The sequence below is a fragment of the Passer domesticus genome, chromosome 16, assembly GCF_036417665.1.
Source record: "Passer domesticus isolate bPasDom1 chromosome 16, bPasDom1.hap1, whole genome shotgun sequence".
Classification (NCBI taxonomy): domain Eukaryota; kingdom Metazoa; phylum Chordata; class Aves; order Passeriformes; family Passeridae; genus Passer; species Passer domesticus.
The window spans coordinates 15,409,459-15,435,221 of NC_087489.1; the positions used below are offsets into that span (position 1 = coordinate 15,409,459).

At 49.7% G+C, this 25,763-nt stretch overlaps 1 protein-coding gene and 2 long non-coding RNA genes across 7 annotated transcripts; all 3 read left to right on the plus strand.

Annotated features, from left to right (window-relative positions):
* The first annotated feature begins 757 nt into the window (after positions 1–757).
* Positions 758–3,827, plus strand: LOC135282243 (uncharacterized). The gene is made up of 4 exons (XR_010348523.1): positions 758–1,997; positions 2,098–2,139; positions 2,236–2,404; positions 2,487–3,827. It is a non-coding gene; the product is annotated as an uncharacterized LOC135282243 (long non-coding RNA).
* Positions 3,828–4,225: 398 nt separating this feature from the next.
* Positions 4,226–7,037, plus strand: LOC135282242 (uncharacterized). 2 transcript variants are annotated; one of them, XR_010348520.1, is made up of 3 exons: positions 4,226–5,388; positions 5,469–5,510; positions 5,598–7,037. It is a non-coding gene; the product is annotated as an uncharacterized LOC135282242 (long non-coding RNA). The 2 variants fall into 2 exon arrangements; XR_010348521.1 differs by having other exon boundaries at positions 4,226–5,366.
* A 570-nt stretch (positions 7,038–7,607) lies between these two features.
* Positions 7,608–12,462, plus strand: LOC135282184 (uncharacterized). 4 transcript variants are annotated; one of them, XM_064391739.1, is made up of 9 exons: positions 7,608–8,739; positions 8,840–8,881; positions 8,976–9,144; positions 9,227–9,312; positions 9,390–10,462; positions 10,541–10,582; positions 10,681–10,725; positions 10,941–10,981; positions 11,063–12,462. In XM_064391739.1, exons 5-9 carry the CDS (start codon positions 10,400–10,402, stop codon positions 11,649–11,651), a joined length of 780 nt encoding a protein of 259 aa, XP_064247809.1. In that variant the 5' UTR covers positions 7,608–8,739; positions 8,840–8,881; positions 8,976–9,144; positions 9,227–9,312; positions 9,390–10,399; the 3' UTR covers positions 11,652–12,462. The 4 variants fall into 4 exon arrangements, with proteins under 4 accessions (XP_064247809.1, XP_064247812.1, XP_064247811.1 ...); XM_064391742.1 differs by having other exon boundaries at positions 9,390–10,440; positions 10,516–10,582; XM_064391741.1 differs by having other exon boundaries at positions 7,609–8,739; positions 9,390–10,440.
* Positions 12,463–25,763: the final 13,301 nt, after the last annotated feature.

Genomic DNA, 25,763 nt, shown 5'->3' on the forward strand with positions numbered 1-25,763 from the left:
TAACAAGCCCTTTAGCCCCCTTGAATTCAAGTCAGAGGAGCCAAACAGCTGCAGCTACTCTGAGGGCTTTTATACCCGGTGGGATTTGCCCCCTCCTTTTTCCTGGGTGCCATGGGAATGAGAGGCGGGCACCATCAGGGGTATATTAACCCCAGCCTTTGCAGAGGGGCTTCATTCCCTCTCTGGGATCTGCTGGGATAAGAGCTTTGCTCTCATTTTGGTGAAGAGGCTCTTTCAGCTTATCTCAGCTTGTTTTCAGCAGGTGCTTTTGGGCACGTGGAGCAACAGAGGCTTTGAAGGTACTGTGAAGAAAGCAGTACTGAACACAGGGAGTATTTAGGTTTGTGATACTGGATTGTATGTTTAGGGATGGTAAGGTGCTTTTGTAATTTCTGGTTTTCTTTTTAGTTGTTTTTTTTTTTTTTTTCCTTAGGAGGAGCACAACTTCCATCATGTCACAAAAGGCATCTGCATTGTGTCAAACATGATGTTTGAGACTGAGGCTTCAGATGAGTTGAGGATTGTGATTAGGAGAGGGAAGGTGAGCAGGTATCAGGTTAGGAGTTATTGTGGGGGGTTTTGAAGGCAGCAGAGTAAGAAACAGTGTCTATTTGAGGGCCCCCCCAAGGCTTTTCACAATTGTAGCAGAAGCATTCACATGGCTTACAGCACACAAGCTCATCCACTGTAGTCACAGAAATGCCATGTAACTTTGCCTCTCTCTAATCCAGGTGCTACTCATAATAACAGCCACAGCCTTGGACTCAGGATGAAGCTGGAGACTCAAGGACCCTGGCATGCTCAGGAGAAGGCAAGTAGCTGACTTGCTGGGATTTGGCCCACATAACACAAAACTCATACATTGTTTTTGGTTTACTTTATTGCAGCTGACTGAGAGGGTAACAGGTGACCATGGCAGACCTGCTCTGAGGCAGACTCATTTCAGGTCCAACATGGATTCACATCACCAGTCATCCAAAAGATAAGTCGGGGGCCACGGCCTGGAGATGGGAGGATAGGAGAGTAGTGGGTGGGGAATTCCTGGGACAGATTTAAAAATTAGCAGAGGGTAAAGGGATGTCCTGTAAGTGGCCACTTAAGACAGCATAAGGGAGACGCTCTACCTCTGAATGCAGCCGTAGGGTGCGCAGTGCAGAACAGTTCCGGTCTATGTTGTGTTGTCCGGTGTACTGTTACCTACTGTGTGTTTGGGGCTTCTTGGATCAGATATTTCTGCCTTTTCCTGTCAAGACCCTTACCACAAGCATCAGCCATCATCTCTAGGTTCTCGAAGGCTTGCACTTCTCGGCAGGATGCCGATATCATTCGTTCTTTTACCGGGGGGCTTGACTGCGTCTCCGAGTCACATCTCAGAAGCATCGAGTCAGATGTCTCTTGAGGCCTTGTGCCTGGCTGTATCACCATCCATCCTTTCCAGCCATGAGCTGTAATATCCAGGGGCTTATAAGGTTGTGTGATACGGAGAACATTTTAAACATAGCATTGTCTCACAGCCATCTTGATCATCATGACCAACAGTTCTTAGAACAGGTCACTCTGTTCTAGTCTTTTCTTGTGCTCATTGGAGGAGCCTCCTCCATCCACTGTCACCTTAGCATCAGTCATCTCTTTTGCCGTTCTCTTGGTCCTTGCCATTATAAATCTTGCCAGGAAATTTTTTCTCATCCTTGCCTCACACGGTGTGGAGCATAATGTGTTGTATTTAGTGTCCCTATTGTTTGTCATGTCCTGTGTCACGGGTGTCTGCACATATTTTTGCCGGAGCTGCTCTGCCCTGCTGCAGAGTCTGGTGCGATAGGACAAGTCTCAGGGACTCGAAATTTGTAGTGTGGGCTGTAGTTGGACTCTAGTTGGATATTCATAGGTTGACCCAAGATGTCTGGAGCTGTGAAGTGGTCCTGCAGCCCTTTGACATTTTTCCTAACTTTCTTTCAGATGCAGATGGATAAAATCTATGGCAGAGCGCCCCATCCCAGGTGAGTGGGTTGCCCTGAGCAGGTCAGTCCCTGTTTGTCTCTGCAGGGGGAGTGTAAATGGTGACTCTGTTACAGCACTGTTCTTTGTTTTTATTTTTAGGAAGTAAAGCCACATATCAGAAGTCAAGGCGAGGTGGTCAAGGTGAGCAGTGACCAGTGGACTGTAGCTGTTGTTATTGCTGCGATCTGAATCTCTGGTGCAACTGTAAGCATGCATTCTCGTTTGCGTGTGCTTTAGGCAATCCATTTGGAGTATGCATAACTCCCCATCACACACTGGCCGATGGACTGTGATCATTGCTCTTGTGAGCCCTGTGGAAGTATTACAGGACTTGGTGATGAAGCCTCTGCCTTTCCTATTTAAAGGTGTCACCCGGGTAGCCTTTGGCCGTGGCTGAGGAGTTGCAGTGAGTTGGGGAATAGGGAGGAGGAGTGAGGGTCCACTCTGGTGTCACCAATGCCACATCACCTTCTCTCCTCTTAACTTAGGCGGACCCTGTGATGACGGCGTCAGCCTCCGAGCGCAGCCGAAGCGTGCGGCATTCATAAGGGACCCAGGCATTGCTAGGGGAATGGTGAGTAGCAGAATTGTTGGGTTTTGGCCGATGTGCTGCCACGATAGAGCATTGATGCTCTGTTTTCTCGAATGCGGCTGACTAAGAGGCAACGGCCCGGTGACAGCAGGAACTTCCCAGATGGCGAGGGGAGGTCTTTTGCACCTGACACGGAGTGGCATCTGCAGATAAGTCGATGGCTGTGACCCATAGAGGGGATGATAGTGGGGTGCTGGGTTGGGACTCACAGGGAGGGATTTTTGAGTCTGCTTTGGAGTTGGGGATGTCCAAGAATTGGCCCCTTAGGCCACAGAAAAGCAAAGTGTCGCTTTTGATCCCAGTGCTGAGGTGTGCAGGGCAGAGCAGTCCTGGAGTGTATCTTGTCAGTTGTCTATTGTGCGTTCTGTGTGTTTGGCTTTCTCATGTCTTTTACCTTAGCCCTTTGAGGGGCCTATCAGAAACCCTGGCATCATTCTTAGCATCTGTGATGTCTGCATTTCTTGCCCTGGCACCAATGCCACAGGACTTTTGACTCAGGAGCTCAGATAGGCATCAGAATTGCACCTCTCTTTAGGAGCATCCAATCAGATGTCTTTGCAGGTCTTGTTCTGAGCTGTATGTACCTTGCAAGGATCCATTATCGCAGATTAGGACTTGTAAGAATGCGAGGATAGGTAGAGGATTCTGACTATAGAATTCACAGGCATCCATCTTTGCAGTTCTTAAAACAAATCATTCAGTTAGCATCTTCTTCCTACCAGGGCTCTCTGAGCCTCATCGGCTCACCATCGGTCTCACCTCAGTCCTCTCATTTTGCATTCTCTCAATCCTTCCAGTCATTCTTCTTGCCAATAGATTCCTGTCCCTGTTGTGTCCCCCATGTTTGTCCTGTCCTGTGTCACGGTTGTCTGCACGTATTTGTGCCGGAGCTGCTCTGCCCTGCTGCATAGCCTGGTGTGATAGGACAAATCCTGGGGGCGTGAAATTTGTAGTGTGGGGTGTAGTTTGACTCTAGATAGTATTCCTAGGTTGACCCAAGATGTCTGGAGGTGTGAAGCCCTTTGACCTTTGTCCTAACTTTCTTTCAGATGCAGATGGATAAAATCCATGGCAGAGCAGCCCATCCCAGGTGCGTGGGTTGCCCTGAGCGGATCAGTCCCTGTTTGTCTCTGCAGGGGAAGTGTAAATGGTGACTCTGTTACAACATTTTTCTTTTTCTTTATTTTAGGAAGTAAAGCCATATAGCAACAGTCAAGTTGAAGTGGTCAAGGTGAGCAGTGGACTGCAGCTGTTGTTATTGCTCAGGTCTCAAGTTGTGGTGCAGCTCTAAGCCTCTGTTCTTGTCTGTGTGCCTTAGGCAATCTACTCAGGTTATGCCAAGCCCCTGTCACCAACCGGCCAATGGACCAGGTTTGCTGGTCTCATGAGCCCTGTGGAGGTATTGCAGGACCCTGTGATGAAGCCTTGAAATTTTCTATTTAAAGGTTGCTTCTGGGTAGCCCTCAGGAATGGCCGAGGAGTCGTGGTGAGTCGGGGAGGTATCGAGGAGAAGCCGGGGTCCACTCAATTCTCAGCTATCCTACATCACCTCGTCTCCTCTTTACCCAGGCGTACCCTGCGATGACTGCATCGGTCTCGGAGCACAGCCGAAGCGTGCGGCCCGAGGACCCGGTCGTTCTTAGGAGGCGTTGAGTAGCAGAATTTTCAGGTTTTGGTCGATATGCTGCTAAGATGATGCACTGATGTCTGGTTTCCTTTATCTTGACAGACTAGGAGACAGCAGCCCGGTGACAGCAGGAACCTCCCAGACAGCCTGGTGGCCTTGCTTTGCACCTGATGTGGATTCTCATTCCTGGAGAGCCAAGAGATAAGTTGAGGGCTGTGACTTACAGAGGGGATGGAAGGGGGTTGCTGTGTCAGGACTCATCAGGTGGTATTTTTGAGTCAGCTTTGGAGCTGAGGATATCCAGGAAATGTTGTCTTGAGCCCACACAAAAGCAAAGTGTCGCTTTTGATCCCAGTGCTGAGGTGCGCAGGGCAGAGCAGTCCCGGCGTGTGTTGTGTCATGTGGCTATTGTGCATTATGTGTTGTTTAATGTCTTTTCCCTTAGCCCTTTGAGGGGCCTAACAGAAACCCTGGCATCATTCTTAGCATCTGTGATCTCTGCATTTCTTGGCCTGGCACCAATGCCACAGGACTTTTGACTCAGGATCTCAGACAGGCATCAGAATTGCACCTCTCTTTAGGAGCATCCAGTCAGATGTCTTTGCAGGTCTTGTTCTGAGCTGTATGTACCTTGCAAGGATCCATTATGGCAGATTAGGGCTTGTAAGAATGCAAGGATAGGTGGAGGATGCTGACCGTAGGATTCTCAGACATCCATCTTTGTAGTTCTTGGAATAAACCATTGTCTTAGCAGGATATTCCTCCAGGGTTCTGGGAGCCTCATCAGCTCGCCATCAGTCTCATCTCGGTCATCTAATCTTGCATTCTCTCAGTCCTTGCGGTCATTCTTCTTGCCAAGAGATTCCTGTCCCTGTTGTGTCCCCCTTGTTTGTCATGTTGTGTCCTGTGTCACGGGTGTCTGCACGTATTTGTGCCGGAGCTGCTCTGCCCTGCTGCATAGCCTGGTGTAATAGGACAAATCCTGGGGGGCTTGAAATTTGTTGTGTGCTGTAGTTGGACTCTAGATGATATTCCTAGGCTGACCCAGATGTCTGGAGCTGTGAAGTGGTCCTGCAGCCCTTTGACATTTTTCCTAACTTTCTTTCAGATGCAGATGGATAAAATCCATGGCAGAGCAGCCCATCCCAGGTGCGTGGGTTGCCCTGAGCAGGTCAGTCCCTGTTTGTCTCTGCAGGGGGAGTGTAGATGGTGACTCTGTTACAGCATTGTTCTTTTTTTTTTTTATTTTAGGAAGTAAAGTGATAGAGCAACAGTCAAGTTGAAGTGGTCAAGGTGAGTAGTGGATAGAAGCAGTTGTTATTGCTCAGGTCTCAAGTTGTGGTGCAGCTCTAAGCCTCTGTTCTTGTCTGTGTGCCTTAGGCAATCTACTCAGGTTATGCCAAGCCCCTGTCACCAACCAGCCGATTGACCAGGTTTGCTGCTCTCATGAGCCCTGTGGAGGTATTGCAGGACCCTGTGATGAAGCCTTGAAATTTTCTATTTAAAGGTTGCTTCTGGGTAGCCCTCAGGAATGGGCAACGAGCCATGGTGAGTTGGGGGGTATTGAGGAGGAGCTGGGGTCCGCTCAGTTCTCAGCTATGCTACATCACCTCGTCTCCTCTTTACCCAGGCGTACCCTGCGATGACTGCATCGGTCTCAGAGCACGGCCGAAGAGTGCGGGCCGAGGACCCGGTCGTTCTTAGGAGGCGTTGAGTAGCAGAATTTTCAGGTTTTGGTCGATATGTTGCTAAGATGATGCACTGATGTCTGGTTTCCTTTATCTTGACAGACTAGGAGACAGCAGCCCGGTGACAGCAGGAACCTCCCAGACAGCCTGGTGGCCTTGCTTTGCACCTGATGTGGATTCTCATTCCTGGAGAGCCAAGAGATAAGTTGAGGGCTGTGACTTACAGAGGGGATGGAAGGGGGTTGCTGTGTCAGGACTCATCAGGTGGTATTTTTGAGTCAGCTTTGGAGCTGAGGATATCCAGGAAATGTTGTCTTGAGCCCACACAAAAGCAAAGTGTCGCTTTTGATCCCAGTGCTGAGGTGCGCAGGGCAGAGCAGTCCCGGCGTGTGTTGTGTCATGTGGCTATTGTGCATTATGTGTTGTTTAATGTCTTTTCCCTTAGCCCTTTGAGGGGCCTAACAGAAACCCTGGCATCATTCTTAGCATCTGTGATCTCTGCATTTCTTGGCCTGGCACCAATGCCACAGGACTTTTGACTCAGGATCTCAGACAGGCATCAGAATTGCACCTCTCTTTAGGAGCATCCAGTCAGATGTCTTTGCAGGTCTTGTTCTGAGCTGTATGTACCTTGCAAGGATCCATTATGGCAGATTAGGGCTTGTAAGAATGCAAGGATAGGTGGAGGATGCTGACCGTAGGATTCTCAGACATCCATCTTTGTAGTTCTTGGAATAAACCATTGTCTTAGCAGGATATTCCTCCAGGGTTCTGGGAGCCTCATCAGCTCGCCATCAGTCTCATCTCGGTCATCTAATCTTGCATTCTCTCAGTCCTTGCGGTCATTCTTCTTGCCAAGAGATTCCTGTCCCTGTTGTGTCCCCCTTGTTTGTCATGTTGTGTCCTGTGTCACGGGTGTCTGCACGTATTTGTGCCGGAGCTGCTCTGCCCTGCTGCATAGCCTGGTGTAATAGGACAAATCCTGGGGGGCTTGAAATTTGTTGTGTGCTGTAGTTGGACTCTAGATGATATTCCTAGGCTGACCCAGATGTCTGGAGCTGTGAAGTGGTCCTGCAGCCCTTTGACATTTTTCCTAACTTTCTTTCAGATGCAGATGGATAAAATCCATGGCAGAGCAGCCCATCCCAGGTGCGTGGGTTGCCCTGAGCAGGTCAGTCCCTGTTTGTCTCTGCAGGGGGAGTGTAGATGGTGACTCTGTTACAGCATTGTTCTTTTTTTTTTATTTTAGGAAGTAAAGTGATAGAGCAACAGTCAAGTTGACGTGGTCAAGGTGAGTAGTGGATAGAAGCAGTTGTTATTGCTCAGGTCTCAAGTTGTGGTGCAGCTCTAAGCCTCTGTTCTTGTCTGTGTGCCTTAGGCAATCTGCTCAGGTTATGCCAAGCCCCTGTCACCAACCAGCCGATTGACCAGGTTTGCTGGTCTCATGAGCCCTGTGGAGGTATTGCAGGACCCTGTGATGAAGCCTTGAAATTTTCTATTTAAAGGTTGCTTCTGGGTAGCCCTCAGGAATGGCCGAGGAGTCGTGGTGAGTCGGGGAGGTATCGAGGAGAAGCCGGGGTCCACTCAATTCTCAGCTATCCTACATCACCTCGTCTCCTCCTTACCCAGGCGTACCCTGCGATGACTGCATCGGTCTCGGAGCACAGCCGAAGCGTGCGGGCCGAGGACCCGGTCGTTCTTAGGCGGCGTTGAGTAGCAGAATTTTCAGGTTTTGGTCGATATGTTGCTAAGATGATGCACTGATGTCTGGTTTCCTTTATCTTGACAGACTAGGAGACAGCAGCCCGGTGACAGCAGGAACCTCCCAGACAGCCTGGTGGCCTTGCTTTGCACCTGATGTGGATTCTCATTCCTGGAGAGCCAAAAGATAAGTTGAGGGCTGTGACTTAGAGGGGATGGAAGGGGGTTGCTGTGTCAGGACGTGCCAGGAGGGATTTTTGAGTCGGCTTTGGAGCTGAGGATATCCAGGAAATGTTGTCTTGAGGCCACACAAAAGCGAAGTGTCACTTTTGGTCCCAGTGCTGAGCTGAGCAGAGGAGGGCAGTCCCGGTGTGTTTTGTCATGTGGCTGTTGTGCATTGTGTTGTGTGGCTGTCTCATGTCTTTTCCCTTAGCCCTTTGAGGGGCCTAACAGAAACCCTGGCATCATTCTTAGCATCTGTGATCTCTGCATTTCTTGGCCTGGCACCAATGCTACAGGACTTTTGACACAGGATCTTGGACAGGCATCGGAACTGAATTTCTCTTTAGGAGCATCCAGTCAGATATCTTTGCAGGTCTTTTTCTGAGCTGTATGTACTGCTGTGCATCGCAAGGATCCATTATGGCAGATTAGGGCTCGTAAGAATGCAAGGATAGGTAGAGGATTCTGCCCATAGGATTCTCAGACATCCATCTTTGTAGTTCTTGGAATAAACTGTTCTCTTATCAGATTCTTCCTCCAGGGTTCTCTGAGCCTCATCGGTCTCACCTCGGTCATCTAATCTTGCGTTCTCTCAGTCCTTGCAGTCATTTTTGCCAAGAGATTGCTGTCCTTGTTGTGTCCCCCTTGTTTGTCATGTCGTGTCCTGTGTCACGGGTGTCTGCACGTATTTGTGCCAGAGCTGCTCTGCCCTGCTGCATAGCCTGGTGTAATAGGACAAATCCTGGGGGCTTGAAATTTGTAGTGTGGGGTGTTGTTGGATTATAGATGGGATTTGTAGATGGACCCAAGATGTGTGGAGCTGTGAAGTTATCCTGCAGCCCTTTGACGTTTGTCCTCACTTGCTTTTAGATGCAGGTGGATAAAATCCATGGCAGAGCACCCCATCCCAGGTGAGTGGGTTGCCCTGAGCAGGTCAGTCCCTGTTTGTCTCTGCAGGGGGAGTGTAAATGGTGACTCTGTTACAGCATTGTTCTTTGTTTTTATTTTTAGGAAGTAAAGCCACATATCCGCAGTCAAGGCGAGGTGGTCAAGGTGAGCAGTGACCAGTGGACTGTAGCTGTTGTTATTGCTGCGATCTGAATCTCTGGTGCAACTGTAAGCATGCATTCTTGTTTGTGTGCTTTAGGCAATCCATTTGGAGTATGCATGACTCCCCATCACACACTGGCCGATGCACTGTGATCATTGCTCTTGTGAGCCCTGTGGAAGTGTTACAGGACTTGGTGATGAAGCCTCTGCCTTTCCTATTTAAATGTGTCACCCGGGTAGCCTTTGGCTGTGGCTGAGGAGTTGCAGTGAGTCGGGGAATAGGGAGGAGGAGTGAGGGTCCACTCTGGTGTCAGCAATGCCACATCACCTTCTCTCCTCTTAACTTAGGCGGACCCTGTGATGACGGCGTCAGCCTCCGAGCGCAGCCGAAGCGTGCGGCATTCATAAGGGACCCAGGCATTGCTAGGGGAACGGTGAGTAGCAGAATTGTTGGGTTTTGGCCGATGTGCTGCTAAGATCAGGCATTGATGCTCTGTTTTCTCAAATGCAGCTGACTAAGAGTCAACAGCCCGGTGACAGCAGTAACTTCCCAGACGGCGAGGCGGCCTTCTTTTGCATCTGGCACGGATTGGCATCTGCAGATAAGTCGATGGCTATGACCCACAGAGGGGATGATAGTGGGGTGCTTGGTTGGGACTCACAGGGAGGGATTTTTGAGTCTGCTTTGGAGTTGGGGATGTCCAAGAAGTGGCCCCTTAGGCCACACAAAAGCCAAGCGTCACTTTTGATCACAATGCTGAGGTGCTCAGGGCAGAGCAGTCCCGGAGGGTATCGTGTCAGTTGTCTATTGTGCGTTCTGTGTTTTTGGCTTTCTCATGTCTTTTACCTTAGCCCTTTGAGGGGCCTATCAGAAACCCTGGCATCATTCTTAGCATCTGCGATCTCTGCATTTCTTGGCCTGGCACCAATGCCACAGGACTTTTGACTCAGGAGCTCAGACAGGCATCAGAATTGCATTTCTCTTTAGGAGCATCCAGTCAGATGTCTTTGAAGGTCTTGTTCTGAGCTGTATGTACCTTGCAAGGATCCATTATGGCAGATTAGGGCTTGTAAGAATGCAAAGATAGGTAGAGGATGCTGACCGTAGGATTCTCAGACATCCATCTTTGTAGTTCTTGGAATAAACCATTGTCTTAGCAGGGTATTCCTCCAGGGTTCTGGGAGCCTCATCAGCTCGCCATCAGTCTCATCTCGGTCATCTAATCTTGCATTCTCTCAGTCCTTGCAGTCATTCTTCTTGCCAAGAGATTCCTGTCCCTGTTGTGTCCCCCTTGTTTGTCATGTCGTGTCCTGTGTCACGGGTGTCTGCACGTATTTGTGTCGGAGCTGCTCTGCCCTGCTGCATAGCCTGGTGTAATAGGACACATCCTGGGGGCTTGGAATTTGTAATGTGGGGTGTAGTTGGATTCTAGATGGTATTCCTAGGTTGACTCTAGGAAGTTGTCTGGAGCTGTGAAGTTATCCTGCTGCCCTTTGAACTTTGTCCTGACTCTGTTTCAGATGCAGACAGATAAAATCCATGGCAGAACTCCCTATCCCAGGTGCGTGGGTTGCCCTGAGCAGGTCAGTCCCTGTTTGTCTCTGCAGGGGGAGTGTAAATGGTGACTCTGTTACAGCATTGTTCTTTTTGTTTATTTTTAGGAAGTAAAGCCATCTAGCAGCAGTCAAGGCAAAGTGGTCGAGGTGAGGAGTGACCAGTGGATAGAAGCACTTGCTATTGCTGGGGTCTCAATTTCTGGTGCAACTCTAAGCATCCACTGTTTTTTGTTGGTTTTTTTTAGGCAGTCCACTTTCAATCCATGCCAGCTGAGGATGCCCGATGCCAGGTGGGTGCAAACTTATGGTGTATTTGTCAGGTTAGGGAGGTTAGGCAAAGAAACAAAGCAAGAGCATGCTTTTTTGCTTTGTTTCTTTGCCGGTTCTATCACTGCCCTTGGTGTGCCCAGGAACAGGTGTGAGGGGGTGAGTCTGTTTAGGCAGGGTGACTCATAGGCGAGCGTTACGCAGAAGCATGCTAAGCGTGTACCTTTTTGTTTTGCAGGTACCTTCCAGGCAGACTCTGGAGTCAAATCAAGATTTGAGGTGAGCCTGGGCAGTGGTGTGGAGGAGTCCCGGGGATTATTGTTTTTGAGGGCAATAGTCACATTTTCTGTTTTGTCTTAGGTACCGGGAGGAGCTTCGTAGGCAAAGTTTGGAGAGAGCACCACCGAAGCACACGAGACCGTCTCAACGTCCACGTCCCACCGGGGATGGATTTTGTCAGCTCGTCATCCAAAAGCTAAGTGTTGGGGCCCATAGTTGGGAGAAGGGGAAAAACCTTTACTATCACAGGAGGCCATGTGATGTTAGCTTAGCGGAGCAATCTGTAGCAGAACAGGTCCCCCGGATGTCAAGGGAGAGGGTTTCTCCTCGGCCTCACCAGAGCCTTTGCCGGGCAGGGCAGTTCCGACCCGTCTCCGCGTTCTCGCGAACTTTGCGTCGTCAGCCTCCTTCGACCCTCGACATCGTCGTGGATCTTTCTCCCGAGGAGCTCGCCTTCGGGTCCGGAGCTATAGCCACCATCACCCGGCAGTCTTTGCTTCCTTCTCTAGGCCCACCGAGCCTCTCGAGCATCCTCTTAACTGCTTTGGCACTAACTTCTTGTAAGGAGTTGCATTTCATTGTCACACGCTATTGCCATAGGACTCGCTTTATTTTGGCATCTTTGGCCTCTGGCTCATCTTGCGCTAGGAATCTTGAGTCCATAAGGTGAAAGTGCTAGGCAGTTTCCACCTGTGTCTGTGTTATGTCAGCTGTGTCTGTGTTACGTTGTCTACGTTACGGTGTCTGCGTTATGTAGTCTGTGTCCATCGTCTTCCGTGTCGTAGGCCTTTGTTACATCTCGACGCCATATCGGCATCATTCCGTGCCGTATCGGCCATATTTTACTCGCGTTCCTTCCCGGACATCGCTTATTCTGCCATCTCTCTTTTGAGACACAAAGAAGTACACAAGAGGTTCTCATCAGTCTTCCGTCTCAGCTGCGGTAGTGCCTTTTTCTTCCTGTGCTATTCTCTTGGGCTTCTATAGGGAGTGTCTTACACCCTCCTCATGTGACTGCCATAGTTCTGTAGGTTCCATCTTCTCAAAGGGTACGGTGCTCAAGAATTAATCTTCCAGAGAGTTATCCGAAGTCCTGGTTTACATTGTATGTGCTTATGTTGTATGTACCTATGTTGGCTTATATTGTATGTAATTATATTGTATGAATCTATGTTGGCTTATATTGTATGTAATTATATTGTATGAATCTATGTTGGCTTATATTGTCTGTAATTATATTGTATGAATCTATGTTGGTTTATATTGTATGCGCTTATATTGTATCTAATTATGTTGGCATATATTTGCATGTACTTGTATGGTATGTAATTCTGTTGCCTTATATTGCGCCACTTACGGTCGGAGCTGCCCTGCCCTGGCATGTAGTCACAGTTAGGTAGAACAGTTATAAAAACTTTACCATTCATCTATCTTCTATGGGATTTTGGGTAGAAAACTTAGGGGCCCGGAGCAGGGACAAGGCCTAGCCATCAGATAGCCACTCGTTGACCACCTCCCGTTGTCTCACAGGTCCCCGAGGTGACCGATTTTCCCGGAATCTACCATTTGACGTCAAGGAGCGGCAGCCGGATGACGCGTCGAAGCAAGTTGTTCAGGGTTTCAAGTAGGGCTGCAGCGAGCGTGCAAGTCGAAGAGCGTGCGAGTCTGCGTGAGTGTGAGCGCCTGTCTGCGTCCGCTTGTCTCTGCGTGTGCGAGTGTATGCTGACCAGATCTAACCTTGTGCGTGTGACGTTTGCCTTTCAGGTTTTTCAACACATTTTAAAATTTAGAATAAAAAATCCCCAGCCGGGGGGTTTTTTTTTTTTCCCCCCGGCTGGGTTTTTTTTTCCTCGGTCCCGGCCGGTCCGCGAGGCGACGTTCATCGCCAAAGTTTGGGGGCGGACCGTCCCGGGACCGGGGTTTTTGTCAGGCAGGAGGATTTTTTTGGAGGCTCCAAGGGAACCACGTTCCCGAGGAGCGGCACGAATGCGTGCCGGGGGTCAGCAGGGCGGTTGAGGTGCGAGCGAGGGTGGGTTTGTGCGTAAGCTGAAGGAGAGCTGTGGGTGCGTGTGTTGATGACTGGTTCTAACCTTGTGTGTATGACTTTTTCCTTTCAGGTTTTTCAACACATTTTAAAATTTAGAATAAAAAATCCCCAGCCGGGGGGTTTTTTTTTTTTTTCCCCCCGGCTGGGTTTTTTTTTCCTCGGTCCCGGCCGGTCCGCGAGGCGACGTTCATCGCCAGAGTTTGGGGGCGGACCGTCCCGGGACTGGGGTTTTTGTCAGGCAGGAGGATTTTTTTGGAGGCTCCAAGGGAACCACGTTCCCGAGGAGCGGCACGAATGCGTGCCGGGGGTCAGCAGGGCGGTTGAGGTGCGAGCGAGGGTGGGTTTGTGCGTAAGCTGAAGGAGAGCTGTGGGTGCGTGTGTTGATGACTGGTTCTAACCTTGTGTGTATGACTTTTTCCTTTCAGGTTTTTCAACATATTTTAAAATTTAGAATAAAAAATCCCCAGCCGGGGGGTTTTTTTTTTTTTCCCCCCGGCTGGGTTTTCTTTTCCTCGGTCCCGGCCGGTCCGCGAGGCGACGTTCATCGCCAGAGTTTGGGGGCGGACCGTCCCGGGACCGGGGTTTTTGTCAGGCAGGAGGATTTTTTTGGAGGCTCCAAGGGAACCACGTTCCCGAGGAGCGGCACGAATGCGTGCCGGGGGTCAGCAGGGCGGTTGAGGTGCGAGCGAGGGTGGGTTTGTGCGTAAGCTGAAGGAGAGCTGTGGGTGCGTGTGTTGATGACTGGTTCTGACCTTGTGTGTATGACTTTTTCCTTTCAGGTTTTTCAACACATTTTAAAATTTAGAATAAAAAATCCCCAGCCGGGGGGTTTTTTTTTTTTTCCCCCCGGCTGGGTTTTTTTTTTCCTCGGTCCCGGCCGGTCCGCGAGGCGACGTTCATCGCCAGAGTTTGGGGGCGGACCGTCCCGGGACCGGGGTTTTTGTCAGGCAGGAGGATTTTTTTGGAGGCTCCCGGGAACCACGTTCCAGGGGAGCACAGTGAATGCGTGCCAGGGGTCAGCAGAGCAGTTGAGGTGCAAGCGAGGATGGGTTTGCGTGTAATGTGAAGGAAGTGTTCACGATGGATGTGTGTTGCGTTCCGTGTGCCGCCTTTGTTTTGGGGTTCCTGTAAGAATAAATCCAAGTGTAATGAAAGTAGAAAAAAGGTTATCATCTTGTGTTAATATGTGTTTGGCTTATGTTCGGTGTTGTCTTGTATTTGCATTTCTGTATATTGCTCTGTATGTAAATTGGACTTTTACCAGCATGTGTATGGATTGTATGTGTACTCGCATTTGTATACACTCTTTCCATGTGTTTTGCTCAAGTGTACATAGGAAAATTCATTCCATAAAGTTGAATCAACCTGAATAAAGATTCCCCCCCCCCCCTTGGCTCCTGTCTTTATTTGGTGTGGTTTAGTAATTTTTTTCCACTGCCCTTCTTCCTTTTACCTCTTGCTTTACTTGTCTGTTGCTAACTTCATTTCTGTCTGTCTCTGTGTGTTTGTTTCTCAGTGCCTGTAGCTCTGTGCTTCTGTAACTGTTTCCCTGATGTGTTTTCCCTCTGTTTCTGTATTGTACTATTTCTCTCTAGCTATTTTTCTTCTCTGTAGCCTTAACTGTAGCTTTTTGTTCTTCCTTTCTACAGTCACTCATTCTTTTTCCCCTCTCCTCCTCTTTTTCACTCTTTTTTGGTCTTACTCCTTTTCATTTTCACTTTAACCCTAACCAGTCTTCCTTTTCCCTCTGAGTGGGGTCTTTCTTAACTCTCTTGCTCTCTTCTTTTGACTCTTTCTCTCTCTCTCTTCACTCTGTCTTCTTTCACACCTGGTCTCTCCCTTCTCATTTCACTATTTTCTCTCCACTGACTTCTGTTCTCCCTTCTCGTTTCACTCTCTCCTGTTTCCTCTCTTGTCTTTTCACTCTCTACTCTCTTCTCTTTTCACTCTCTCTCTCTCTACTCTCTTCTCTTTTCACTCTCTCCTGTTTCCTCTCTTGTCTTTTCACTCTCTACTCTTTGTACTGTCTCCTGTTATTTTATTTCACTGTCCTCTCTTGTCCCTCTCCTTTGTTCTTCTGTCTTCTCCATTTCTCTTCCTTTCTCTCCCTCTCTTTTTCTCTACCTATGTCTCACTCTTTCCTTCTCTCTATTTTCTCTCTACCTTTTAGTTCAATTTTGTCTCTCTTCCTAGATTTAAAAAAAAAAAAAGCAGCAGTAGAAACTTTCAGGCTCCCTGGGAGTAAAAAAAAAAAAAAAAAATTAAATTTAAATCTACTTACTCCCTAGGACCCTGAAATTTTCTACTGCTGCACCAGACATATAGTTTTTCTTCTTTTTATACATACAGTACATTGGGGGGGGCCCCCAAAACAGTAAGCAAGCGCCATATCATCAGGATCTCCGCCCACATCACCACGCAAACAATAATCACATACCTACGTACACAAACACACCACCCCCGTGAACACCAAACCCACCTAGGCTCAAAAAACCCCACCGCGCCGGGCACATCCCGCCGACAGCAGTACCACACCGCCCCCTGCCGACCAGCATCAGGTACTGCCACTGCAGCGCCACCTGCTGACTACAGCGCGGTAGTGCAAGCACAGCGCCACCTGCCGAGTACTACCGGCAACTGCAGGCAGAGCACCCCGCACTACGTCACTGCGTCCATACGTGACCCCGCCCCTAGTCACGCCCCGTTACCCGCCCCCAGCTGAACCCCGCCCCCGACCACGCCCCCAGCGCCTCAGGAAAGCCCCCAAGGCACAGGCGTCCACGCAGATGCCTGACCGAAATGCCGAAACCCACCCCGGGCTCCAAAAACGCCCCCGCACGGCGAAAACCGGTTCACCGAGACCGGAATACCACCGCAAGCAAAACCGCAACGCGAAACACGCAGAAAAAACGACAAAAACCGATAAGCAGGACCCCGGCCCGGAAACCGCCATCTTGTACGGAGTCACGTGACCCCCCTAGTGGCCGCCATGTTGGCTGCCGTACCACGTGACCTGATGGCCGGCGCCATCTTGACCCCGATCACGTGACGATACGGAGGGCGCCATCTTGGCCGCCAACCACGTGACCGCATGGGGGCCGCCATCTTGTACGAACTAGGGTTAGGTGTTGGGGTTAGGGGTTAGGGGTTAGGGGTTAGGGGTTAGGGGTTAGGGGTTAGGGGTTAGGGGTTAGGGGTTAGGGGTTAGGGGTTAGGGGTTAGGGGTTAGGGTTAGGGTTAGGGTTAGGGTTAGGGTTAGGGTTAGGGTTAGGGTTAGGGTTAGGGTTAGGGTTAGGGTTAGGGTTAGGGTTAGGGTTAGGGTTAGGGTTAGGGTTAGGGTTAGGGTTAGGGTTAGGGTTAGGGTTAGGGTTAGGGTTAGGGTTAGGGTTAGGGTTAGGGTTAGGGTTAGGGTTAGGGTTAGGGTTAGGGTTAGGGTTAGGGTTAGGGTTAGGGTTAGGGTTAGGGTTAGGGTTAGGGTTAGGGTTAGGGTTAGGGTTAGGGTTAGGGTTAGGGTTAGGGTTAGGGTTAGGGTTAGGGTTAGGGTTAGGGTTAGGGTTAGGGTTAGGGTTAGGGTTAGGGTTAGGGTTAGGGTTAGGGTTAGGGTTAGGGTTAGGGTTAGGGTTAGGGTTAGGGTTAGGGTTAGGGTTAGGGTTAGGGTTAGGGTTAGGGTTAGGGTTAGGGTTAGGGTTAGGGTTAGGGTTAGGGTTAGGGTTAGGGTTAGGGTTAGGGTTAGGGTTAGGGTTAGGGTTAGGGTTAGGGTTAGGGTTAGGGTTAGGGTTAGGGTTAGGGTTAGGGTTAGGGTTAGGGTTAGGGTTAGGGTTAGGGTTAGGGTTAGGGTTAGGGTTAGGGTTAGGGTTAGGGTTAGGGTTAGGGTTAGGGTTAGGGTTAGGGTTAGGGTTAGGGTTAGGGTTAGGGTTAGGGTTAGGGTTAGGGTTAGGGTTAGGGTTAGGGTTAGGGTTAGGGTTAGGGTTAGGGTTAGGGTTAGGGTTAGGGTTAGGGTTAGGGTTAGGGTTAGGGTTAGGGTTAGGGTTAGGGTTAGGGTTAGGGTTAGGGTTAGGGTTAGGGTTAGGGTTAGGGTTAGGGTTAGGGTTAGGGTTAGGGTTAGGGTTAGGGTTAGGGTTAGGGTTAGGGTTAGGGTTAGGGTTAGGGTTAGGGTTAGGGTTAGGGTTAGGGTTAGGGTTAGGGTTAGGGTTAGGGTTAGGGTTAGGGTTAGGGTTAGGGTTAGGGTTAGGGTTAGGGTTAGGGTTAGGGTTAGGGTTAGGGTTAGGGTTAGGGTTAGGGTTAGGGTTAGGGTTAGGGTTAGGGTTAGGGTTAGGGTTAGGGTTAGGGTTAGGGTTAGGGTTAGGGTTAGGGTTAGGGTTAGGGTTAGGGTTAGGGTTAGGGTTAGGGTTAGGGTTAGGGTTAGGGTTAGGGTTAGGGTTAGGGTTAGGGTTAGGGTTAGGGTTAGGGTTAGGGTTAGGGTTAGGGTTAGGGTTAGGGTTAGGGTTAGGGTTAGGGTTAGGGTTAGGGTTAGGGTTAGGGTTAGGGTTAGGGTTAGGGTTAGGGTTAGGGTTAGGGTTAGGGTTAGGGTTAGGGTTAGGGTTAGGGTTAGGGTTAGGGTTAGGGTTAGGGTTAGGGTTAGGGTTAGGGTTAGGGTTAGGGTTAGGGTTAGGGTTAGGGTTAGGGTTAGGGTTAGGGTTAGGGTTAGGGTTAGGGTTAGGGTTAGGGTTAGGGTTAGGGTTAGGGTTAGGGTTAGGGTTAGGGTTAGGGTTAGGGTTAGGGTTAGGGTTAGGGTTAGGGTTAGGGTTAGGGTTAGGGTTAGGGTTAGGGTTAGGGTTAGGGTTAGGGTTAGGGTTAGGGTTAGGGTTAGGGTTAGGGTTAGGGTTAGGGTTAGGGTTAGGGTTAGGGTTAGGGTTAGGGTTAGGGTTAGGGTTAGGGTTAGGGTTAGGGTTAGGGTTAGGGTTAGGGTTAGGGTTAGGGTTAGGGTTAGGGTTAGGGTTAGGGTTAGGGTTAGGGTTAGGGTTAGGGTTAGGGTTAGGGTTAGGGTTAGGGTTAGGGTTAGGGTTAGGGTTAGGGTTAGGGTTAGGGTTAGGGTTAGGGTTAGGGTTAGGGTTAGGGTTAGGGTTAGGGTTAGGGTTAGGGTTAGGGTTAGGGTTAGGGTTAGGGTTAGGGTTAGGGTTAGGGTTAGGGTTAGGGTTAGGGTTAGGGTTAGGGTTAGGGTTAGGGTTAGGGTTAGGGTTAGGGTTAGGGTTAGGGTTAGGGTTAGGGTTAGGGTTAGGGTTAGGGTTAGGGTTAGGGTTAGGGTTAGGGTTAGGGTTAGGGTTAGGGTTAGGGTTAGGGTTAGGGTTAGGGTTAGGGTTAGGGTTAGGGTTAGGGTTAGGGTTAGGGTTAGGGTTAGGGTTAGGGTTAGGGTTAGGGTTAGGGTTAGGGTTAGGGTTAGGGTTAGGGTTAGGGTTAGGGTTAGGGTTAGGGTTAGGGTTAGGGTTAGGGTTAGGGTTAGGGTTAGGGTTAGGGTTAGGGTTAGGGTTAGGGTTAGGGTTAGGGTTAGGGTTAGGGTTAGGGTTAGGGTTAGGGTTAGGGTTAGGGTTAGGGTTAGGGTTAGGGTTAGGGTTAGGGTTAGGGTTAGGGTTAGGGTTAGGGTTAGGGTTAGGGTTAGGGTTAGGGTTAGGGTTAGGGTTAGGGTTAGGGTTAGGGTTAGGGTTAGGGTTAGGGTTAGGGTTAGGGTTAGGGTTAGGGTTAGGGTTAGGGTTAGGGTTAGGGTTAGGGTTAGGGTTAGGGTTAGGGTTAGGGTTAGGGTTAGGGTTAGGGTTAGGGTTAGGGTTAGGGTTAGGGTTAGGGTTAGGGTTAGGGTTAGGGTTAGGGTTAGGGTTAGGGTTAGGGTTAGGGTTAGGGTTAGGGTTAGGGTTAGGGTTAGGGTTAGGGTTAGGGTTAGGGTTAGGGTTAGGGTTAGGGTTAGGGTTAGGGTTAGGGTTAGGGTTAGGGTTAGGGTTAGGGTTAGGGTTAGGGTTAGGGTTAGGGTTAGGGTTAGGGTTAGGGTTAGGGTTAGGGTTAGGGTTAGGGTTAGGGTTAGGGTTAGGGTTAGGGTTAGGGTTAGGGTTAGGGTTAGGGTTAGGGTTAGGGTTAGGGTTAGGGTTAGGGTTAGGGTTAGGGTTAGGGTTAGGGTTAGGGTTAGGGTTAGGGTTAGGGTTAGGGTTAGGGTTAGGGTTAGGGTTAGGGTTAGGGTTAGGGTTAGGGTTAGGGTTAGGGTTAGGGTTAGGGTTAGGGTTAGGGTTAGGGTTAGGGTTAGGGTTAGGGTTAGGGTTAGGGTTAGGGTTAGGGTTAGGGTTAGGGTTAGGGTTAGGGTTAGGGTTAGGGTTAGGGTTAGGGTTAGGGTTAGGGTTAGGGTTAGGGTTAGGGTTAGGGTTAGGGTTAGGGTTAGGGTTAGGGTTAGGGTTAGGGTTAGGGTTAGGGTTAGGGTTAGGGTTAGGGTTAGGGTTAGGGTTAGGGTTAGGGTTAGGGTTAGGGTTAGGGTTAGGGTTAGGGTTAGGGTTAGGGTTAGGGTTAGGGTTAGGGTTAGGGTTAGGGTTAGGGTTAGGGTTAGGGTTAGGGTTAGGGTTAGGGTTAGGGTTAGGGTTAGGGTTAGGGTTAGGGTTAGGGTTAGGGTTAGGGTTAGGGTTAGGGTTAGGGTTAGGGTTAGGGTTAGGGTTAGGGTTAGGGTTAGGGTTAGGGTTAGGGTTAGGGTTAGGGTTAGGGTTAGGGTTAGGGTTAGGGTTAGGGTTAGGGTTAGGGTTAGGGTTAGGGTTAGGGTTAGGGTTAGGGTTAGGGTTAGGGTTAGGGTTAGGGTTAGGGTTAGGGTTAGGGTTAGGGTTAGGGTTAGGGTTAGGGTTAGGGTTAGGGTTAGGGTTAGGGTTAGGGTTAGGGTTAGGGTTAGGGTTAGGGTTAGGGTTAGGGTTAGGGTTAGGGTTAGGGTTAGGGTTAGGGTTAGGGTTAGGGTTAGGGTTAGGGTTAGGGTTAGGGTTAGGGTTAGGGTTAGGGTTAGGGTTAGGGTTAGGGTTAGGGTTAGGGTTAGGGTTAGGGTTAGGGTTAGGGTTAGGGTTAGGGTTAGGGTTAGGGTTAGGGTTAGGGTTAGGGTTAGGGTTAGGGTTAGGGTTAGGGTTAGGGTTAGGGTTAGGGTTAGGGTTAGGGTTAGGGTTAGGGTTAGGGTTAGGGTTAGGGTTAGGGTTAGGGTTAGGGTTAGGGTTAGGGTTAGGGTTAGGGTTAGGGTTAGGGTTAGGGTTAGGGTTAGGGTTAGGGTTAGGGTTAGGGTTAGGGTTAGGGTTAGGGTTAGGGTTAGGGTTAGGGTTAGGGTTAGGGTTAGGGTTAGGGTTAGGGTTAGGGTTAGGGTTAGGGTTAGGGTTAGGGTTAGGGTTAGGGTTAGGGTTAGGGTTAGGGTTAGGGTTAGGGTTAGGGTTAGGGTTAGGGTTAGGGTTAGGGTTAGGGTTAGGGTTAGGGTTAGGGTTAGGGTTAGGGTTAGGGTTAGGGTTAGGGTTAGGGTTAGGGTTAGGGTTAGGGTTAGGGTTAGGGTTAGGGTTAGGGTTAGGGTTAGGGTTAGGGTTAGGGTTAGGGTTAGGGTTAGGGTTAGGGTTAGGGTTAGGGTTAGGGTTAGGGTTAGGGTTAGGGTTAGGGTTAGGGTTAGGGTTAGGGTTAGGGTTAGGGTTAGGGTTAGGGTTAGGGTTAGGGTTAGGGTTAGGGTTAGGGTTAGGGTTAGGGTTAGGGTTAGGGTTAGGGTTAGGGTTAGGGTTAGGGTTAGGGTTAGGGTTAGGGTTAGGGTTAGGGTTAGGGTTAGGGTTAGGGTTAGGGTTAGGGTTAGGGTTAGGGTTAGGGTTAGGGTTAGGGTTAGGGTTAGGGTTAGGGTTAGGGTTAGGGTTAGGGTTAGGGTTAGGGTTAGGGTTAGGGTTAGGGTTAGGGTTAGGGTTAGGGTTAGGGTTAGGGTTAGGGTTAGGGTTAGGGTTAGGGTTAGGGTTAGGGTTAGGGTTAGGGTTAGGGTTAGGGTTAGGGTTAGGGTTAGGGTTAGGGTTAGGGTTAGGGTTAGGGTTAGGGTTAGGGTTAGGGTTAGGGTTAGGGTTAGGGTTAGGGTTAGGGTTAGGGTTAGGGTTAGGGTTAGGGTTAGGGTTAGGGTTAGGGTTAGGGTTAGGGTTAGGGTTAGGGTTAGGGTTAGGGTTAGGGTTAGGGTTAGGGTTAGGGTTAGGGTTAGGGTTAGGGTTAGGGTTAGGGTTAGGGTTAGGGTTAGGGTTAGGGTTAGGGTTAGGGTTAGGGTTAGGGTTAGGGTTAGGGTTAGGGTTAGGGTTAGGGTTAGGGTTAGGGTTAGGGTTAGGGTTAGGGTTAGGGTTAGGGTTAGGGTTAGGGTTAGGGTTAGGGTTAGGGTTAGGGTTAGGGTTAGGGTTAGGGTTAGGGTTAGGGTTAGGGTTAGGGTTAGGGTTAGGGTTAGGGTTAGGGTTAGGGTTAGGGTTAGGGTTAGGGTTAGGGTTAGGGTTAGGGTTAGGGTTAGGGTTAGGGTTAGGGTTAGGGTTAGGGTTAGGGTTAGGGTTAGGGTTAGGGTTAGGGTTAGGGTTAGGGTTAGGGTTAGGGTTAGGGTTAGGGTTAGGGTTAGGGTTAGGGTTAGGGTTAGGGTTAGGGTTAGGGTTAGGGTTAGGGTTAGGGTTAGGGTTAGGGTTAGGGTTAGGGTTAGGGTTAGGGTTAGGGTTAGGGTTAGGGTTAGGGTTAGGGTTAGGGTTAGGGTTAGGGTTAGGGTTAGGGTTAGGGTTAGGGTTAGGGTTAGGGTTAGGGTTAGGGTTAGGGTTAGGGTTAGGGTTAGGGTTAGGGTTAGGGTTAGGGTTAGGGTTAGGGTTAGGGTTAGGGTTAGGGTTAGGGTTAGGGTTAGGGTTAGGGTTAGGGTTAGGGTTAGGGTTAGGGTTAGGGTTAGGGTTAGGGTTAGGGTTAGGGTTAGGGTTAGGGTTAGGGTTAGGGTTAGGGTTAGGGTTAGGGTTAGGGTTAGGGTTAGGGTTAGGGTTAGGGTTAGGGTTAGGGTTAGGGTTAGGGTTAGGGTTAGGGTTAGGGTTAGGGTTAGGGTTAGGGTTAGGGTTAGGGTTAGGGTTAGGGTTAGGGTTAGGGTTAGGGTTAGGGTTAGGGTTAGGGTTAGGGTTAGGGTTAGGGTTAGGGTTAGGGTTAGGGTTAGGGTTAGGGTTAGGGTTAGGGTTAGGGTTAGGGTTAGGGTTAGGGTTAGGGTTAGGGTTAGGGTTAGGGTTAGGGTTAGGGTTAGGGTTAGGGTTAGGGTTAGGGTTAGGGTTAGGGTTAGGGTTAGGGTTAGGGTTAGGGTTAGGGTTAGGGTTAGGGTTAGGGTTAGGGTTAGGGTTAGGGTTAGGGTTAGGGTTAGGGTTAGGGTTAGGGTTAGGGTTAGGGTTAGGGTTAGGGTTAGGGTTAGGGTTAGGGTTAGGGTTAGGGTTAGGGTTAGGGTTAGGGTTAGGGTTAGGGTTAGGGTTAGGGTTAGGGTTAGGGTTAGGGTTAGGGTTAGGGTTAGGGTTAGGGTTAGGGTTAGGGTTAGGGTTAGGGTTAGGGTTAGGGTTAGGGTTAGGGTTAGGGTTAGGGTTAGGGTTAGGGTTAGGGTTAGGGTTAGGGTTAGGGTTAGGGTTAGGGTTAGGGTTAGGGTTAGGGTTAGGGTTAGGGTTAGGGTTAGGGTTAGGGTTAGGGTTAGGGTTAGGGTTAGGGTTAGGGTTAGGGTTAGGGTTAGGGTTAGGGTTAGGGTTAGGGTTAGGGTTAGGGTTAGGGTTAGGGTTAGGGTTAGGGTTAGGGTTAGGGTTAGGGTTAGGGTTAGGGTTAGGGTTAGGGTTAGGGTTAGGGTTAGGGTTAGGGTTAGGGTTAGGGTTAGGGTTAGGGTTAGGGTTAGGGTTAGGGTTAGGGTTAGGGTTAGGGTTAGGGTTAGGGTTAGGGTTAGGGTTAGGGTTAGGGTTAGGGTTAGGGTTAGGGTTAGGGTTAGGGTTAGGGTTAGGGTTAGGGTTAGGGTTAGGGTTAGGGTTAGGGTTAGGGTTAGGGTTAGGGTTAGGGTTAGGGTTAGGGTTAGGGTTAGGGTTAGGGTTAGGGTTAGGGTTAGGGTTAGGGTTAGGGTTAGGGTTAGGGTTAGGGTTAGGGTTAGGGTTAGGGTTAGGGTTAGGGTTAGGGTTAGGGTTAGGGTTAGGGTTAGGGTTAGGGTTAGGGTTAGGGTTAGGGTTAGGGTTAGGGTTAGGGTTAGGGTTAGGGTTAGGGTTAGGGTTAGGGTTAGGGTTAGGGTTAGGGTTAGGGTTAGGGTTAGGGTTAGGGTTAGGGTTAGGGTTAGGGTTAGGGTTAGGGTTAGGGTTAGGGTTAGGGTTAGGGTTAGGGTTAGGGTTAGGGTTAGGGTTAGGGTTAGGGTTAGGGTTAGGGTTAGGGTTAGGGTTAGGGTTAGGGTTAGGGTTAGGGTTAGGGTTAGGGTTAGGGTTAGGGTTAGGGTTAGGGTTAGGGTTAGGGTTAGGGTTAGGGTTAGGGTTAGGGTTAGGGTTAGGGTTAGGGTTAGGGTTAGGGTTAGGGTTAGGGTTAGGGTTAGGGTTAGGGTTAGGGTTAGGGTTAGGGTTAGGGTTAGGGTTAGGGTTAGGGTTAGGGTTAGGGTTAGGGTTAGGGTTAGGGTTAGGGTTAGGGTTAGGGTTAGGGTTAGGGTTAGGGTTAGGGTTAGGGTTAGGGTTAGGGTTAGGGTTAGGGTTAGGGTTAGGGTTAGGGTTAGGGTTAGGGTTAGGGTTAGGGTTAGGGTTAGGGTTAGGGTTAGGGTTAGGGTTAGGGTTAGGGTTAGGGTTAGGGTTAGGGTTAGGGTTAGGGTTAGGGTTAGGGTTAGGGTTAGGGTTAGGGTTAGGGTTAGGGTTAGGGTTAGGGTTAGGGTTAGGGTTAGGGTTAGGGTTAGGGTTAGGGTTAGGGTTAGGGTTAGGGTTAGGGTTAGGGTTAGGGTTAGGGTTAGGGTTAGGGTTAGGGTTAGGGTTAGGGTTAGGGTTAGGGTTAGGGTTAGGGTTAGGGTTAGGGTTAGGGTTAGGGTTAGGGTTAGGGTTAGGGTTAGGGTTAGGGTTAGGGTTAGGGTTAGGGTTAGGGTTAGGGTTAGGGTTAGGGTTAGGGTTAGGGTTAGGGTTAGGGTTAGGGTTAGGGTTAGGGTTAGGGTTAGGGTTAGGGTTAGGGTTAGGGTTAGGGTTAGGGTTAGGGTTAGGGTTAGGGTTAGGGTTAGGGTTAGGGTTAGGGTTAGGGTTAGGGTTAGGGTTAGGGTTCGGGTTAGGGTTAGGGTTAGGGTTAGGGTTAGGGTTAGGGTTAGGGTTAGGGTTAGGGTTAGGGTTAGGGTTAGGGTTAGGGTTAGGGTTAGGGTTAGGGTTAGGGTTAGGGTTAGGGTTAGGGTTAGGGTTAGGGTTAGGGTTAGGGTTAGGGTTAGGGTTAGGGTTAGGGTTAGGGTTAGGGTTAGGGTTAGGGTTAGGGTTAGGGTTAGGGTTAGGGTTAGGGTTAGGGTTAGGGTTAGGGTTAGGGTTAGGGTTAGGGTTAGGGTTAGGGTTAGGGTTAGGGTTAGGGTTAGGGTTAGGGTTAGGGTTAGGGTTAGGGTTAGGGTTAGGGTTAGGGTTAGGGTTAGGGTTAGGGTTAGGGTTAGGGTTAGGGTTAGGGTTAGGGTTAGGGTTAGGGTTAGGGTTAGGGTTAGGGTTAGGGTTAGGGTTAGGGTTAGGGTTAGGGTTAGGGTTAGGGTTAGGGTTAGGGTTAGGGTTAGGGTTAGGGTTAGGGTTAGGGTTAGGGTTAGGGTTAGGGTTAGGGTTAGGGTTAGGGTTAGGGTTAGGGTTAGGGTTAGGGTTAGGGTTAGGGTTAGGGTTAGGGTTAGGGTTAGGGTTAGGGTTAGGGTTAGGGTTAGGGTTAGGGTTAGGGTTAGGGTTAGGGTTAGGGTTAGGGTTAGGGTTAGGGTTAGGGTTAGGGTTAGGGTTAGGGTTAGGGTTAGGGTTAGGGTTAGGGTTAGGGTTAGGGTTAGGGTTAGGGTTAGGGTTAGGGTTAGGGTTAGGGTTAGGGTTAGGGTTAGGGTTAGGGTTAGGGTTAGGGTTAGGGTTAGGGTTAGGGTTAGGGTTAGGGTTAGGGTTAGGGTTAGGGTTAGGGTTAGGGTTAGGGTTAGGGTTAGGGTTAGGGTTAGGGTTAGGGTTAGGGTTAGGGTTAGGGTTAGGGTTAGGGTTAGGGTTAGGGTTAGGGTTAGGGTTAGGGTTAGGGTTAGGGTTAGGGTTAGGGTTAGGGTTAGGGTTAGGGTTAGGGTTAGGGTTAGGGTTAGGGTTAGGGTTAGGGTTAGGGTTAGGGTTAGGGTTAGGGTTAGGGTTAGGGTTAGGGTTAGGGTTAGGGTTAGGGTTAGGGTTAGGGTTAGGGTTAGGGTTAGGGTTAGGGTTAGGGTTAGGGTTAGGGTTAGGGTTAGGGTTAGGGTTAGGGTTAGGGTTAGGGTTAGGGTTAGGGTTAGGGTTAGGGTTAGGGTTAGGGTTAGGGTTAGGGTTAGGGTTAGGGTTAGGGTTAGGGTTAGGGTTAGGGTTAGGGTTAGGGTTAGGGTTAGGGTTAGGGTTAGGGTTAGGGTTAGGGTTAGGGTTAGGGTTAGGGTTAGGGTTAGGGTTAGGGTTAGGGTTAGGGTTAGGGTTAGGGTTAGGGTTAGGGTTAGGGTTAGGGTTAGGGTTAGGGTTAGGGTTAGGGTTAGGGTTAGGGTTAGGGTTAGGGTTAGGGTTAGGGTTAGGGTTAGGGTTAGGGTTAGGGTTAGGGTTAGGGTTAGGG

Bases quoted from the DNA above. Each gene is read 5' to 3' on its own strand.
- LOC135282184 (XM_064391739.1), top strand. From the start codon at position 10,400: ATGCAGACAGATAAAATCCATGGCAGAACTCCCTATCCCAGGTGCGTG. The intron at 10,463-10,540 runs GTCAGTCCCTGT...GTTTATTTTTAG, and splicing joins GCGTGGGTTGCCCTGAGCAG to GAAGTAAAGCCATCTAGCAG. The intron at 10,583-10,680 runs GTGAGGAGTGAC...GGTTTTTTTTAG, and splicing joins GTCAAGGCAAAGTGGTCGAG to GCAGTCCACTTTCAATCCAT.